This window comes from Garra rufa, chromosome 19 (assembly GCF_049309525.1).
Source record: "Garra rufa chromosome 19, GarRuf1.0, whole genome shotgun sequence".
Classification (NCBI taxonomy): Eukaryota; Metazoa; Chordata; class Actinopteri; order Cypriniformes; family Cyprinidae; genus Garra; species Garra rufa.
In genome coordinates this window covers 29,385,694-29,400,105 of record NC_133379.1, presented here as the reverse complement: position 1 = coordinate 29,400,105, position 14,412 = coordinate 29,385,694, and the positions used below count along the sequence as shown (strand labels likewise).

Genomic DNA, 14,412 nt, shown 5'->3' with positions numbered 1-14,412 from the left:
TCTGTTTGGCATTTATCTAGTATCTGAACCTATCTGAACCCAGCGTGAAATATTGTTTACATGCTAAGGACGAAAAGAAAATATTGGCTTAGTTTTAATATTTCGTTGTATCTTAACATCTGATTTTTTATGTTATGTGATGTTATGTTAAGTGAGACAGTTTTCCCTGCACTCTTCACTTCAAGTGCACTTCAGAGTGAGTAGGGCACAGTGGTTCTCACTTTAAACGTGATTTACCCAAAAAGAGTCAGAAATCTAACTTCTGAACCCACCTGTGATCTATTATTCAGTCTACAGCACTGTGAATGCAGGTATGGCTTATACATGGGGGAAAGAAAGAAACTTTTACCACAATACAAGCACTTTTGTCAAGGCTAAAATGATGACAGATAAATCTGAAATTAGTGTCCGGTCTTTCATTGTTTGTTTGTCATCACTCTGACAAACAATTTAAACATTCCAGTCTTATAAAGATCAGCTATCAGCCTAAGGGATGTCATTGTTAGTTCTTGATTAACACACTGGAAATCTGACTCTCTTTAAGTTTTAATCAGATCATGATTCAGACTGATCAGGATCAGGACCTGTTATGATTTTGAAAAATGATAGAGAGATTATTCTGTACTAACTGTTAAAAGCCACATGTTTTTAGTTGTAGGAAATATGTCAACATACAAACAATCTGCTTTTTAATGTAATGAGAGAAATATCGCGGGGGTCGTTCGGGTCAAACGTGTGCGCATGCTTGTGGTTAAACCAGTGCAGACTTGCTTTACCCTGAGGGAAAACGTCCTTCTTCAAGTTCAAAATGTAGACATGTGTTTTACAACATACTCTTAGAAGTGGTACACATGTATGCGTAACAACAGCACTTTAAGACGTCTGGTACAGCGTCTGCCATCGGTGGCTACTGAACAAGAAAACAATGACACTTCATTAATCACGCTGGCCTGTGCAAAAATCACTAACTCAGCAAATGCGTTAAGCACTAAGCAACTCTTATGACCCTGGCAAAACTTTTCAGTAAGCACATGATTATGAGTAGATTCTCTTTCAAATCCTGATAACACAAGAATCAGGGTTTGTGTTTCGTCCAAAGCAGCTCGACATCTGTACTTACTAAAGTGCAACCCTACAAAATGTGTTAACTTGGCGGAGGATGGCGCCAACAGATGCTTCACATAAAATGGAACTGAAGTGATGATGTCATCATGTTACAATGTCATTGTGTTACAAATTTGCTCCGTGTGATAGAAGCGGGGGAGAAGAGGGGAATTACAGTCTGTAAACAAGCCAAGACAGCAGGACTCTGGATTTGTCTCGGCAGGAGGGCCTACAGAACAGCCATCTTCTATTTCCACTCTGAAACCTCTGATAGATCATATTAGAACCAGACTGGTGGAGATGGGCTGTGCACATGTCTCTCATATCAGAGTGTCAGCACTTTTGATCCTTTTGAGTTTATTACAATGTCATTTCCATCACATCTCATATGATGTATTGCTAAAAACATGTGAGAGTAATGGAAATGACATCTAAAATATTTTATATTAAATTCTGTATCCTTATACTAAGTCTAATTTCATAACTAGCATTTTATGCATCTTAAATACACAGAAATAAATCATATTCCACAATTTTTACTCAGAATTATGCATAAATAATAAATATAGCAGTATTTATCCTGTTTTTTTTATTCGATCTCAGGTTCTTAACTGATATTGTTGTCTCCTTGGTGAGCAAGTATACTAACTTCTGAAAAACTACACTACCAGTCAAAAGTTTTTTAAGTCATTTATTTGATCCAAAGTACAGCTAAAACTGTACAATTTAAAAAATATTTTTACTATTTAAAATAACTGTTGTCTTTTTGAATATATTTTAAACTGTTATTTATTCCTGTGATCAAAGCTAAATTATTAGCATCATTACTTCAGTCTTCAGTGTCACATGATCTTTCAAAAATAATTCCAATATGCTGATTTTCTGGTAAAGAAACATTTATTATCATTATTATCAATATTTAAAACAGTTGAGTACATTTTTTCCAAGATTCTTTGATGAATAGAAAGATTCAAAGATCATCATTTTGTAAAAATGCTTTTGTAACATTATACACTATACCATTCAAACGCTTGGAGTATATATATATATATATATATATATATATATATATATTTTTTTTTTTTTTTGGAGGGGCATTATAGAAATTAGTGCTTTTATTTAGCAAGGATGCTTTAAATTAATCAAATCTATTTCTGACAAATGTTGTTCTTCTGAACTTTCTATTCATCAAAGAAACCTGAAAATATTCTACTTAACCGTTTTAAAAAATTTTTTAGCTGCAAATAATAATATTAGAAGGATTTCTGAAGGATCATGTGACTGCAATAATTATGCTAAAAATTCAGCTTTGAAATCAGGAATAATTTTTTAAAATATATTCAAATAGAAAACAGTTATTTTAAATAGTAAAAATATTTTAAAATGTTACTGTTTTTACTGTACTTTGGATCAAATAAATGCAGGCTTGGTGAGCAGACAAGACTTCTTTAAAAAACATAAAAATCTTACTGTTCAAAAACTTTTGACAGATTGTGTATATTTTGTGCAAAATTGCTGGTAATCGTAGAAATGTCACCACAACTGGTAGTCATAAAAAGTCTAATATATATATTTTTTATTTGAATTTTTATTTGAATTTATTTGAATTTATTTTGGATTAAGTTCAATAAGATTGAAAACCAAAGTCAAGGACAAAGATTAAAAAATAAATAAATTATGGAAGCATTGTAAATAATTTCCAATACAGCTTTAATGTGATCCTCTTATTAAAAAAAAATAAAATAAAGGCTGTTAGTTTTCATAAAAATCATCTTTTCGGAAGTTAAAAAAAAACGCACACAAACAAATATTACTAACCAGCTGTAAGCGAAAGTATTTAGATAGATACTTAGATAATGAGACAGACTACAATAAACAAAGAGAGGCTTTTATTGGAGCCGAAAATATAATACAATTCTTTTTACAAAATATTTACACAGTAAACTGATCATTAAAAAAACAACAAGAGAAAGAATCGATTACATGACAAACATTATAATAACAGTGAATGTGAAGTGTACAGTTTCCTTAGATCCGTCCAAAAGCTATCATTATCATGCTATAAGGATTATATTCCTCAGTAGCCACACTAGGCAAAAAGTTTCATTAGATAACACGTGAACAGCACCAGTGACCTGCACTGTAAAATATACATTATCACTACTGAAAAACAGGTCTTCATAAGTCCTTTACAGACTTAGGTTAAGTCTAAATGGACATTCACGCCGACAGCTATTCCCAAAGGTCAATTGTGTGAGGTCAAATTGCCATTTCTCATTAAAAAACTATTGAAAATCAGTGTGACCAGCCCTAAATGCTAAAGGTACAGCACCATGGTTCTACACTATATAGTTCAGGCCCTTCAAAGCTTCAAGCTAAATTAAAAAGTCTTTAAAAAGTCTCTACAAAGTAATGTTGCTCTGAGAACTAGATAGTTGTCAGTTTTTTGGATGCTTTGATATTAGATGTAAATGTTTACATCAAGTTTCTGTCAACACTTGTACCAAAAGTTACTTTTTAGTTTCTTCTTTAAATTTCTTGCCTTACAGATTTCCACTGTAAGTGCATTATGTTTAATGCAATTTTTGCTTGTTTTTAAGGACAAAATATTCTTCTGTGGTAATCAACAGCATGTCACTAATGGCACAACATGATATTTCAATACTGCCAAAAATATACAAATAATAAATAATAAAGTACACAAAATATATACGAAAAATGTTTAAAGACCAGAATTTCCTGCTTTTCCTGAGAAATGAGAGTAGTTGTTTTGCAGATGAGAAGATCCTGCAACAGTCATTCAGTATGTGTTTAAGTGGCGCAGATGTAGCATCTTGAGTCACAAAGTAGATCAGTACAGTATCTGCTTGAAACCACAGAAAAATGTTTGATCCAGTGGTCAGATTTGAAGAATCTGCATATCTGACACTACCTGATATAAACAAAAATACCAGACCTAGATTGGTTCAAAGTTGAAAGGATAGTTCACCCAAAACTGAAAATTCTGTCATTAATTACTCACCCTCATGTCATTTTAAACCCAAAGACCTTCGTTCATCAACACAAATTAAGATATTTTTTGATGAAATCTTTCTGACCCTGTATAGACAGCAATGCAACTGACACATTCAAGGTCCAGAAAGATAAATTAGTCAACCTTAATTTTATGAAGTTGCTTTCATTTTTGAGTGAACTATCCCTTTAAACATGTGGAAACTGCTTGTGGGAGTACTAGTTGCACTAGGTGCGTGACAAAGATCAGTAATACATTTGGGATAAATTACGTCTAGTTGTACCCATGACTCATTGGTACAGAGCTGCAGAACAACCGAAAAAATCCATGCCAATATATCTTGGATATCCCTCCAGCACCCTCACTTCCACTGGGTCGAACTTCCAGTACTGCTTCCCTCTCAAGAAGTGTGCAAAGCCTGTGAAGAAATAAAGAACAAAGAAACATTCAATGACTTTTTAAACACCCACCATCAAGAATAACCTTACAAATAATTTATCAGTGACAACTGTACCGAATCGGTCCTGGAAAGCTGCATCAATGTCATCTGGTACGCCCCTCCAGTCTCTCATGCTGCGAGGGTGGACTGAGTCTACACGGTTTTCCTTCAGGTTAAATCGCCAGTAGCTTCCTTTTTTGAAGAAGTAGATCTTCTGGGCCTTGTCTTCTCCCCACATGAGGGCGGCCTGAATGTCAGTCACTGTTAGACCTAGCCGTCGCACAGAGTCTGGGCCTGTGATCTGCCGCTCTGCATCGAAAACCCAGTAACTCTGGCCTATAGAGAGAATGATGGGTGAGAGGCGTTATAGCATGAGAGGCTTCTTTCAAAAACAGTAAAAATCTTACAGATCGAAAACATTTAAACGGTAGCATACTTGATTGTTTTGAGACAGTTTACCTTGGAAGAACCAGATATTTCCAGATTTGTCCTCAAAAGCGCCATCAATGTCGCCTGGGATTCCTCTCCAGTGCCTTGATGCCAATGCAGGGTATCCGGTCTGAAGTTTACCATCACGGATCCGCCATACATAACCCGACTTAAAGAAAAACAGCTCGCCTCGGATCATAGATACAGCATCGAAGTCAGTTTGGCAAGCATCAGGCTGGAAAGATGGAAAATAAAGGGGAAAAACAGATTGAGATGGATAAAGAAGAATTAGATTCCCAAGATCAGATAGAATCAGTCAAATTACTCACCACTGTGGTTTCAATCTCATTGGTTTCTGTGACTTTGGGAGGTCTCTCCTCTGTCTTTACTTTATCATCAGTGTGTCTGGAGCCATATAAAGACTGTATGCCTTGTTTGTCATCTTCACTCAGTTTGAGCGGGTAGGAGAAAGTGTAGAAAGGCGACATCACTGCGCCTGGTGCCATGGAGTGCTGCAATCCTAAAACATGGCCGATCTCATGAGCAGCCACCTGGAGGAGGTCAGTACCTAGTAGGAAGCACAAGGATTTAAAAAAATTAGTGGTGGGCCGTTATCGGCGTTAACGTGCTGCGTTAATGTGACACTCTTATCGAGCGATAAAAAAAATATCGCCGTTAATCTATTCTCAAATTTGGGTTGGGAGCTGGGTCTAAACTACGCAAGCTATGATGACTTTCACCTTGATAGTTTAACGCGGATGTATACCGAAGACTATAGAATATGGTCGCGCGTTTAAGTCTCCTCCGCAAAAACACAGACGGGATCGCCTCGTCCTCCATTCATAAAAACCGAATCTACTATAGCGCAAAATGCCACGCAAATTCGTCGTTTTTTGGATTCATAAATCAAATGTTGGTCAGTCACTTAATTCAAATCGCGATATGGACTAGTGTATGTGAACATTGAAATGCAAAAAGACCGTTTTAATATGAATCCGGTATGTTCCGTTTGCCTAGCTGTATGTATGCATTGCGGAGACGAGCTTTTACTACACGCATAGGCTACTGAAACACACGTGACACTCCCGGTAATTTTTGGCATTTTCATCTCACATGAACAGATAAACTCAATCTCCCAAACTGCTGTGAGTGTCACTTTTACCGTTTCATTTTTATGAAAACTAGCATCATATCATACTGTATGACACAGAAACTTCACGACAACCTGTCAAAATAAAAGTATGGTGTAACATGTAATGGGTTGGGTAGGTGTTGACGTTAAAAAAAAAACACAATCTAATAGGTAGAAAAAATAATTTCATTTTTAGTTAGTTAACACAAGTACATCTAATTGAACATAATTTATTTTCATCAACAAATTATCATAGAACAGCTTTATGAGCTTTATGATCCATTCTCAAAGACTTTAAGTCATTATTTGGGTAGCACACATATTCTGAATGCCTTCAGCAGAATTCAAATTAGCCATTTTAATCTAGATTAATCTAGATTAATTCCAAGATTTAATCTAGATTAATCTAGATTAAAAAAAATTATCTATGCCCACCCCTAAAAAAAATATAATTATAATAAATCTTTTTGACAAAGGGGTTTTAAAATTACATATAAACCCTTATATAGTTTATGCAGTCATATATTTATGTGGAAGCCCATTTGTACATAATAAATGAAAAATAATTTACTAAATGAACAATTTTCCTGTAGGTTACAAAGTTACAGTAGCCAGTAGCTGGTGACAAGTGACAGACTATGAGTGAATTGTTGATTGATTCAACCGATTCTTTCAAGTTTGATTCTTTCAGGAACAAAACAAGTGACTGACTTTATGAATGAATCCCTGAGTGATTCAACCATTCATTCAAGCACTGATTCCTTCAGGAACAAAACAAGTGACTGACTTTATGAATGAATCCCTGAGTGATTCAACCATTCATTCAAGCACTGATTCCTTCAGGAAGAAAACAAGTGACTGACTTTATGAGTGAATCCTTGAGTGATTCAAACAATTCATTCAAGCCCTGATTATTTTAGGAACAAAACAAGTGACTGGCTTCATGGAGTGAATCATTGAGTGATTCAACTGATTCATTCAAGCACTGATTCCTTTAGGAACAAAACACGTTACTGGCCTCATTAGTGAATCATCGAGTGATTCAACCAATTCATTCAAGCACCGTTTCATTTAAGCACAGATTGCTTCAGGAACAAAACAGCTGACTGGCTTTACGAGTGACTTGTTCAGTGATTCAACCGATTCATTCAAGCACTGATTCCTTTAGGAAGAAAACAAGTGACTGGTTTTATGAGTGAATTGTTAAGTGATTCAGCTGATTTTTAAGCACTGATTCTTTTAGGAACAAAACAAGTGACTGGCTTTATGAGTGAATTGTTAAGTGATTCAGTTGATTTTTTTCAAGCACTGATTCTTTCAGGAACAAAACAAGTGACTGGCTTTATGAGTGAATCCTTAAGTGATTCAACTTATCCATTCAAGCTCTGATTCCTTTGGGAACAAAACAAGTGACTGACTTTATGATTGAATCATTGAGTGATTTAACCGATTAATTTAAGCACAAATTCCTTCAAGAACAAATGAAGTGACTGGCTTTATGAGTGAATTGTTGAGTGATTTAACAGATTCATTCAAGCACCAATTTCTTCGGGAACAAAACAAGTGACTGATTTTATGAGTGAATTGTTAAGTGATTCAGCTGATTTTTAAGCACTGATTCTTTTAGGAACAAAACAAGAGACTGGCTTTATGAGTGAATTGTTGAGTGATTCAGTTGATTTTTTCAAGCACTGATTCTTTCAGGAACAAAACAAGTGACTGACTTTATGAATGAGTTTTGAACCATGCAATCAAATGATTCGTTTTTTTTTTTTTTTTTTTTTTTTTTTGCAACTGTGAAACATATACTAAGAATTGCATGATTTCTGAGGAAAACAAAGTCAGATTTGTGAAAAAGTCTCAAAGACCTTTTTTATTTTTTTGTTCTGTGGCGGAAGATTTTGCGATGAACAAATAGTGTGATAAATTCAGAAATTTTAGGAATAAAATCAATATTGTGTGATGTAAACTCTCAGTTATTTGCAACTGCAAGATATAGACTCGCAATTCTGAGAAAAACTGTGAGATATAAACTTAAAATACAAAAGTCACACCAAATGAACCAGGACACTCACTCACCCATACTGTTGCCCACTGTCCAAGTCTCATCATAGTCAAAGTGAATGTCTCCCTCTCTGTAAGTTCGGGGAAAGAAGGCATGAGCCAGAATTCCTCCTGGGCCGTCAAAAGGAAGATTGTCTCCATGCCAGTACCTGAATGTGAAACACAGTCTTTTAGACGACAGCACAAAATCAACTATTCCCGTTCTCTTATTTCATCAACATGCCTGATGAACTTATCACTAAAAGAATTTTATAAGCACACTTCATTACATAGAATGATTAAACAAGGGTGAGAATAAAGACATTGCTGTTACTACCATGCAACTGTACCACATTATACCCTACTGTAACTGTCACACCTCAGTAACTTTCCTGATTCTCTTGTCTTTAAAGGAATGCCAAAATCCACCCTGGCTGAATGGCACTGAATAAACTGATCCCCAAATTTTCCATTGTGAAATGTTGAGAGGTTAAATTACGCACAAAGCTTTCCAGGATCGTAGATCTTTAAACTGGCAGACCTGAAAGGTCATAGAAGGTTACTATTCTGGTTAAATCAAACCCACAAATGTCCGGTCCCCTGCTATCCCATTGATGGAATCTCAGATTGAGTCAGAACAAATGAAATTGACATGCCTAGCGCCCCACACTTCACTGAACAGACCCCCAGATGTTTCGCTTTATGCCAGATGGATCTAGATATTTCCCTTTGCTTTGAAGAAAAGCGGTATCCCTCATTAGAGCTTCATACGTGCGTATCTTAGAAACACAAAAATTGTACATTAGCGCTTTAACAGGAAGCCAAGTATAGGAAGCCATTTTCAAAGAAAATGACGAAAGAAAGCCACTGGCTTGAGCAAAATTTCCTGTTGAAAGAGACTTGACATTTATATAGGACTGGTGTGACGCATACTGTAAATCAAGTACTTCACCCCCTGCTTTATCATTTTGAGTTTCATGCTTTTGAGAAAATGGCGTCTAAACATTTTAAACTATTTTTATACATTTTTTAGACAAGATTTCAGTAAGTTGTACTGTATCTTTCAGCATACCTTCTGATTTCCCATCATTATTATTTTTATTTTATTTTATAAAATGCGTGAAGTGCACATGAACTGATCATATCCTCCATTTTAACCTGTTTCAGCACAAAATAAACATGAATAAGCATCAGAAGTTATGTTAATAAAAAAAATTTCAAGCCAGGGTTGCCAGTTTTTCACAACAAAACCTGCCCATTTGCTACTCAAAACTAGCCAAAACATTTGGAGGGACGCATAAAAATTGCGTTCTGGGAGGTAAAATACACATTTTTGGCAGGGTTTCCCTTGTAATTATCGCATTCTAGGGGCTACATATCATGTTATTGGGGTCACTTCAACCCGCGGACAAGAAAAACAACCAATGGCAACAGTGTTAAAATAACCCAATTTCGCGAAAAAAAATATGGACTTGACAACACTGTATAACAGCTTGTAAACAATGTCACGTAACGTAACATTTACCTCAGAAAAACACATTTGGTGACCATAAACTCATCAGTCAGCTAGAAAAATTAACTCTAGAGAGGAGCATTAAAAAATCTGTTAAGTTTTTTTTTTATGACAGCCACCATTTAAAAACTAATTGGAGTAGAAATTATAAATTATATTTGTATACAAATCAGTTCATTTTAAACTTCAGTATTATAGTAAAGTAGTACCAACTGACTCTCATGTATATTTTACAGCATTAGCCAGTCCCTCCAGTTTTTCGCGATTCTGCGATCGCTGAATTTAATGCAAAATCAACAAAATGTCGCATTTTTTTGCGATCCTGCATAATTTGTCATTTAACCGCAAAATAATTGCAAAAAAATGGTTATTCAAATATTTCAATAATAAAAAGATAAATATATATATCATGTTGATAAAGACGCTGCTCACGTGATGTCTGTGAGCTGTCTGTCTGCAGGGCTCGCAAGATCGATGTCCCGGGGGCTATTGTGTTTTTCAGTCGAGCTACCAAAATGTTTCACTGGCCTGCCGACCCGCTATCGTACAGTAGAGGGCTTCTGTTGTTGCAAATGGAACGCCATAAAAGTTTTGAATTTGTTAAATAGTATAAGAAAAGTCTTAATTATAATTTTAAAAGTCAGTTAGGGACGGAAAGACGAATCACGATAGGGCTGGATAAAACTTCTAAAGGCAATGATGTCATTGAATAAATATGAGCCCTGCACATTTCAAAGTCAAAACGCAGCGCTGATGTCTTTAAATGAATGTATCTGAGAAGAACCGACTGTCCTCAGAAACGTGTCGTTGTCATTTTCATTTCATGCTGATAAAACAGCGTTAAAGCTGATTTGTATACAGCCGTTACTAGGGAAACGATCATATTTCAGCGCTCCTAAAGCGCCCCCTTGTGACAGAATTTTTAATTTTAATTTTTTAGAATTTTTTCCAATACATTTTTCAGCTGTTTGTTTTTATGCAGCAAACACATAGGGTTTTTAATGTGCCTTCTAAAAAATCTAAACAATTAAGACAGTAATTTGTTTTAAATATGATAAATTATATACTTGATTTATCCCTTTTAATGGTATAAAGGCTGAAATGCCATTGTATAAGATATTGTTTTTGTGTGAATCTGTATCTGAATTATAAATCATGTAATTTTATGACCTAAAATTCTACCTTACATTGTACAACCCCACTCATTCTGTTCATTTTACTTGTGCAGCTCTTAAAAAGGATCATACATTGCTTTAAATTTATATTAAAAAATTATGCAGATACACTAAAGAGTGAAATAAAATTCCTTCCTTGATATTTGTTTATATTTTTGTATTGAAAACATATTTGATTGACATTTAGACTCCTGTTTGAATTTCTATATTTAAAAAAAAAAATTAAAAAGCTTTTTTATTTGGGCTAGTTCAATTAATTTTTGGGCTACCAAAATGTAAAAAGCACCTGAGATGCGACTGAAATGAAGTAGGCTATGTACAGTATAAATTTCTACACCTGCTGTTAATGTTTACAAAGGTCACATAAGAATATTGCCCATAGGTTATTTTAAAAGTTCAAATGTATCAGAATAAACAAATTTTATGTTTGATTTGTGTTATGTATGATAATTGAGCCTCTAACATAATACCTAATATGGTAAATGTGATATCCTAATTATTAATAAATAAATTAAATAATTAAATTAATCGCAAAATTTTTCGCAAATTTCTAGGACTTGCCACCACAAAATTTATAATTTTCATCGCAAAAATCACAAAAAAAAATCGTGAAATCCTGGAGGGACTGATTAGCTGAGACATTTTTTTCCTTGAGAAAATGTGACATGTACTGTTCCTGATATATATCCAAAATAATCATCATCGAATCGAATCGGGAATTGAATCGAATCACAAGCTTGTGAATCAGAATCGAATTGTGATATTTGTGCCCTATCACAAACAATGTGCAAAATGATAGAGCACGTCACATGTTCAGTGATGGGGAAAAACACTCAAACAGAGCTTTGTAGTAATAATGTGCTACCACAAAAGTCATGCTTTTCAACATTAAGGTTCGTTTTTCAAAAGCAAGGGATTTTGAGCCGCAGTGTTGCATGTCCATAAGTAGAACTAAGCCCCACAGGTGTTCTGAGTTATGACTTTTCTTACGATGGGAATTTAAGAAGTAACACACGTGCATGAATGGACGTGCAGTGTAAATTTTCGACCTATAATCCTAAACCGACACCCTCTCTAATCTCCAGCTTCTAGAGGAGATGAAAAGCGTCTGTGTTTGACTAGTGAAGTGGAAACTTTTCCTCTTTGTGTCAATGAACACACATCTCTCGACTGACAATGTGGTGTTATAAACTCAGTCAAATGAGAGGCTGGAGAAACAGTATTTCTCCGATAATATACAGAATATAAAAGACCAGTCAAATTTGGTAAATTCAAAGTAACTTCAAAGTCATTGTTAGTTCACTCAAAAATGAAAATTATGTAATTAATTACTCAACCTGATGTCATTCCGAACCTCTAAATAGAAATTAAGATATTTTTAATGAAATCCAAGAGCTTTCTGACCCTGCATAGAAAGCAACACAACTGACACGTTCAAGGCCCAGAAAGTAGTAAAGATACTGTTAAAATAGTTCATGTGATATCTGTGGTTCAACCTTAATTTCATGATGTCCTTACTAGCTTTCTGGGCCTTGAACATGGCAGTTCTGTTGCTGTCTCTGCAGGGTCAGAAAGTTCTTCCAATCACAACAAAGTACATTTACATAGTCCTAAAGGTTCAATAGAAAAAGCATCAAACGTTGAAAAATGCTCATGACGGAAGAAACATTGACTAACATTATAACTGGACCTCAACTGGACTGATTTTATAACCCCTTTAAAACATAAACACAGAAAGGCCATCATAGATTTTGACACTGTTAACAGTGAAACATATTTTTTTTACCTGTTAAAGTCAATCATAATATCCGCCCGGCCACTGGTGACCTCAGTAAAGGTGAGAGGCGTGACGTCACTCCAGACCCGCAGTGCCTCTCTCAGCACATGTCTGACTTTCTCTAAACTCATCTGCCAAGGGGTCCGCATGATCCTATAACACAAGCACAAACATAAGCGCTCATTACAGACCACCCATGTGATTTTCATTTGGTCTCTGGTGCATTACCCCAATAATCTCCTTTATTTGAACATGTTTGCTACCAGGAACCAAGAGACTGGATCCAAATCTGGCTGTTGTGAAAGACAAGCGCAGTCTGAATGGATTAGGCATGGTACCTACTACTACTACTACGTTCTCTGATCATCACCAAACACGTGTGATACTTGATACTGTGACAGTGATGGACCCCTATCTGGGTTCCTTTAAGTGCATAAGCCTTTTAGAAATACATAGCATTATATTTCAAGACATTTTTGTTACTTGTCATTTAGCAGGATCTTAATCTAAAACAATTCACAATACACTGCAGTAGTGACAATTTTAGAGGATTTAAAGGAATAGTCCACTCAAAAATGAAAATTCTGTTATCATTTACTCACCCTTATGTCGTTCCAAACCTGTGTGACTTTAATTCTTTCGTGAAACATAAAAGATAACATTTTGGCTTTCACTGACTTCCATTATATGGAGAGAAATACAATGGAAGTCTTTAGTCTATTAAAAACATTTTGTGTGTAAGTGATTTTTAGGTGGACTATCCCTTTAATATTTTCTAATAATTTTTTAATAATTCTTCTTAGGTTGTTTTCAGATCTTTGAAACTCCTGAGTCCTTTGATTCTTCTCACAAAGGATATTTTAACTGCTCTTTCGATTTTAAATCATCAGTTTACTATATGGACGCATGTTTCTGCCACTGAATGCAAAATAAAAATGGAATTGTGGTTTTTTATCTCACAGTTCTTACTTCTGAGTTTGTCTCTGAGAATTGCATCATATAAACCAGCAATTCTAACTTTTTTCTCAGAACTGTGAGATATAAACATAACTATGCTAGATATAAAGTCAGAATTGCGGGATATAAACTTACATTCGCATTTTTTTCTCAAAATGGCCACTTTGTATCTTGCAATTCTGGCTTTTTTCCTCAGAATTGTAAGATATAAACTCACAATTGTGAGTTATAAAGTCCAGTTCTGAGGAGAAAAAAAAAGGACTAATATGTTCACAGAATTGCAAGTTTATATCTCAGAATTCTAACTTTATTTCTCACATTGTAGAGAAAAAAGTCAGAATTGTGAGATAACAAGATAACAATTTTTCATTCAGTGGTGGAAACAGGCTTCCATGGTTTACCCATTTTGAATGCTGTTTATAAATGAAAATGCTACTTTCATCCATCATAGAATGAGCCCACAGGTCTTAACTTCTCTCAGATGAAAGACGAGCTACATTGTGAAGCTTGCTGAGTGATGAAGGCATGCATGCTTATTTTTACAAGCAGAATCCCCACTGAGCACATTTAAGCTGGTAGACCACAAATCTGTATCATGTTCCACAAAGCATTTCTTAAAAAAAGAATAATAAAATGTCTTAAAGCGCCACATTTGAAGTATTGTTTAGCTCCCAACCTGCAGTTATAGTGACTAGTACCTCTGTGTTGTTTTCATGCTTGAACACCTTCATGCTTTGGTTGTTATTAGCTCTGTGGGACAGGGATCGCTCTGGGGCTGCATGTTGGAGCCACAAAAGGTCTCAGATTGTGAGGCCTCTGCAGTCTGCAAG

General features: G+C 35.1%; 1 protein-coding gene across 1 annotated transcript in view; it reads right to left on the bottom strand.

Moving 5' to 3' along the window:
• Positions 1-2,976: 2,976 nt before the first annotated feature.
• The window catches only part of LOC141292755 (stromelysin-3-like), a 29,185-nt gene continuing 17,749 nt past the window's right edge, over positions 2,977-14,412 (bottom strand). The window contains exons 3-8 of the mRNA XM_073824798.1: positions 12,635-12,778; positions 8,197-8,330; positions 5,315-5,553; positions 5,016-5,220; positions 4,632-4,892; positions 2,977-4,535 (exon numbers count right to left, since the gene is read on the bottom strand). Of these exons, the coding sequence (XP_073680899.1) occupies positions 4,408-4,535; positions 4,632-4,892; positions 5,016-5,220; positions 5,315-5,553; positions 8,197-8,330; positions 12,635-12,778 (1,111 nt within the window). The 3' untranslated portion in view covers positions 2,977-4,407. The remainder of the gene's footprint in view (positions 4,536-4,631; positions 4,893-5,015; positions 5,221-5,314; positions 5,554-8,196; positions 8,331-12,634; positions 12,779-14,412) is intronic.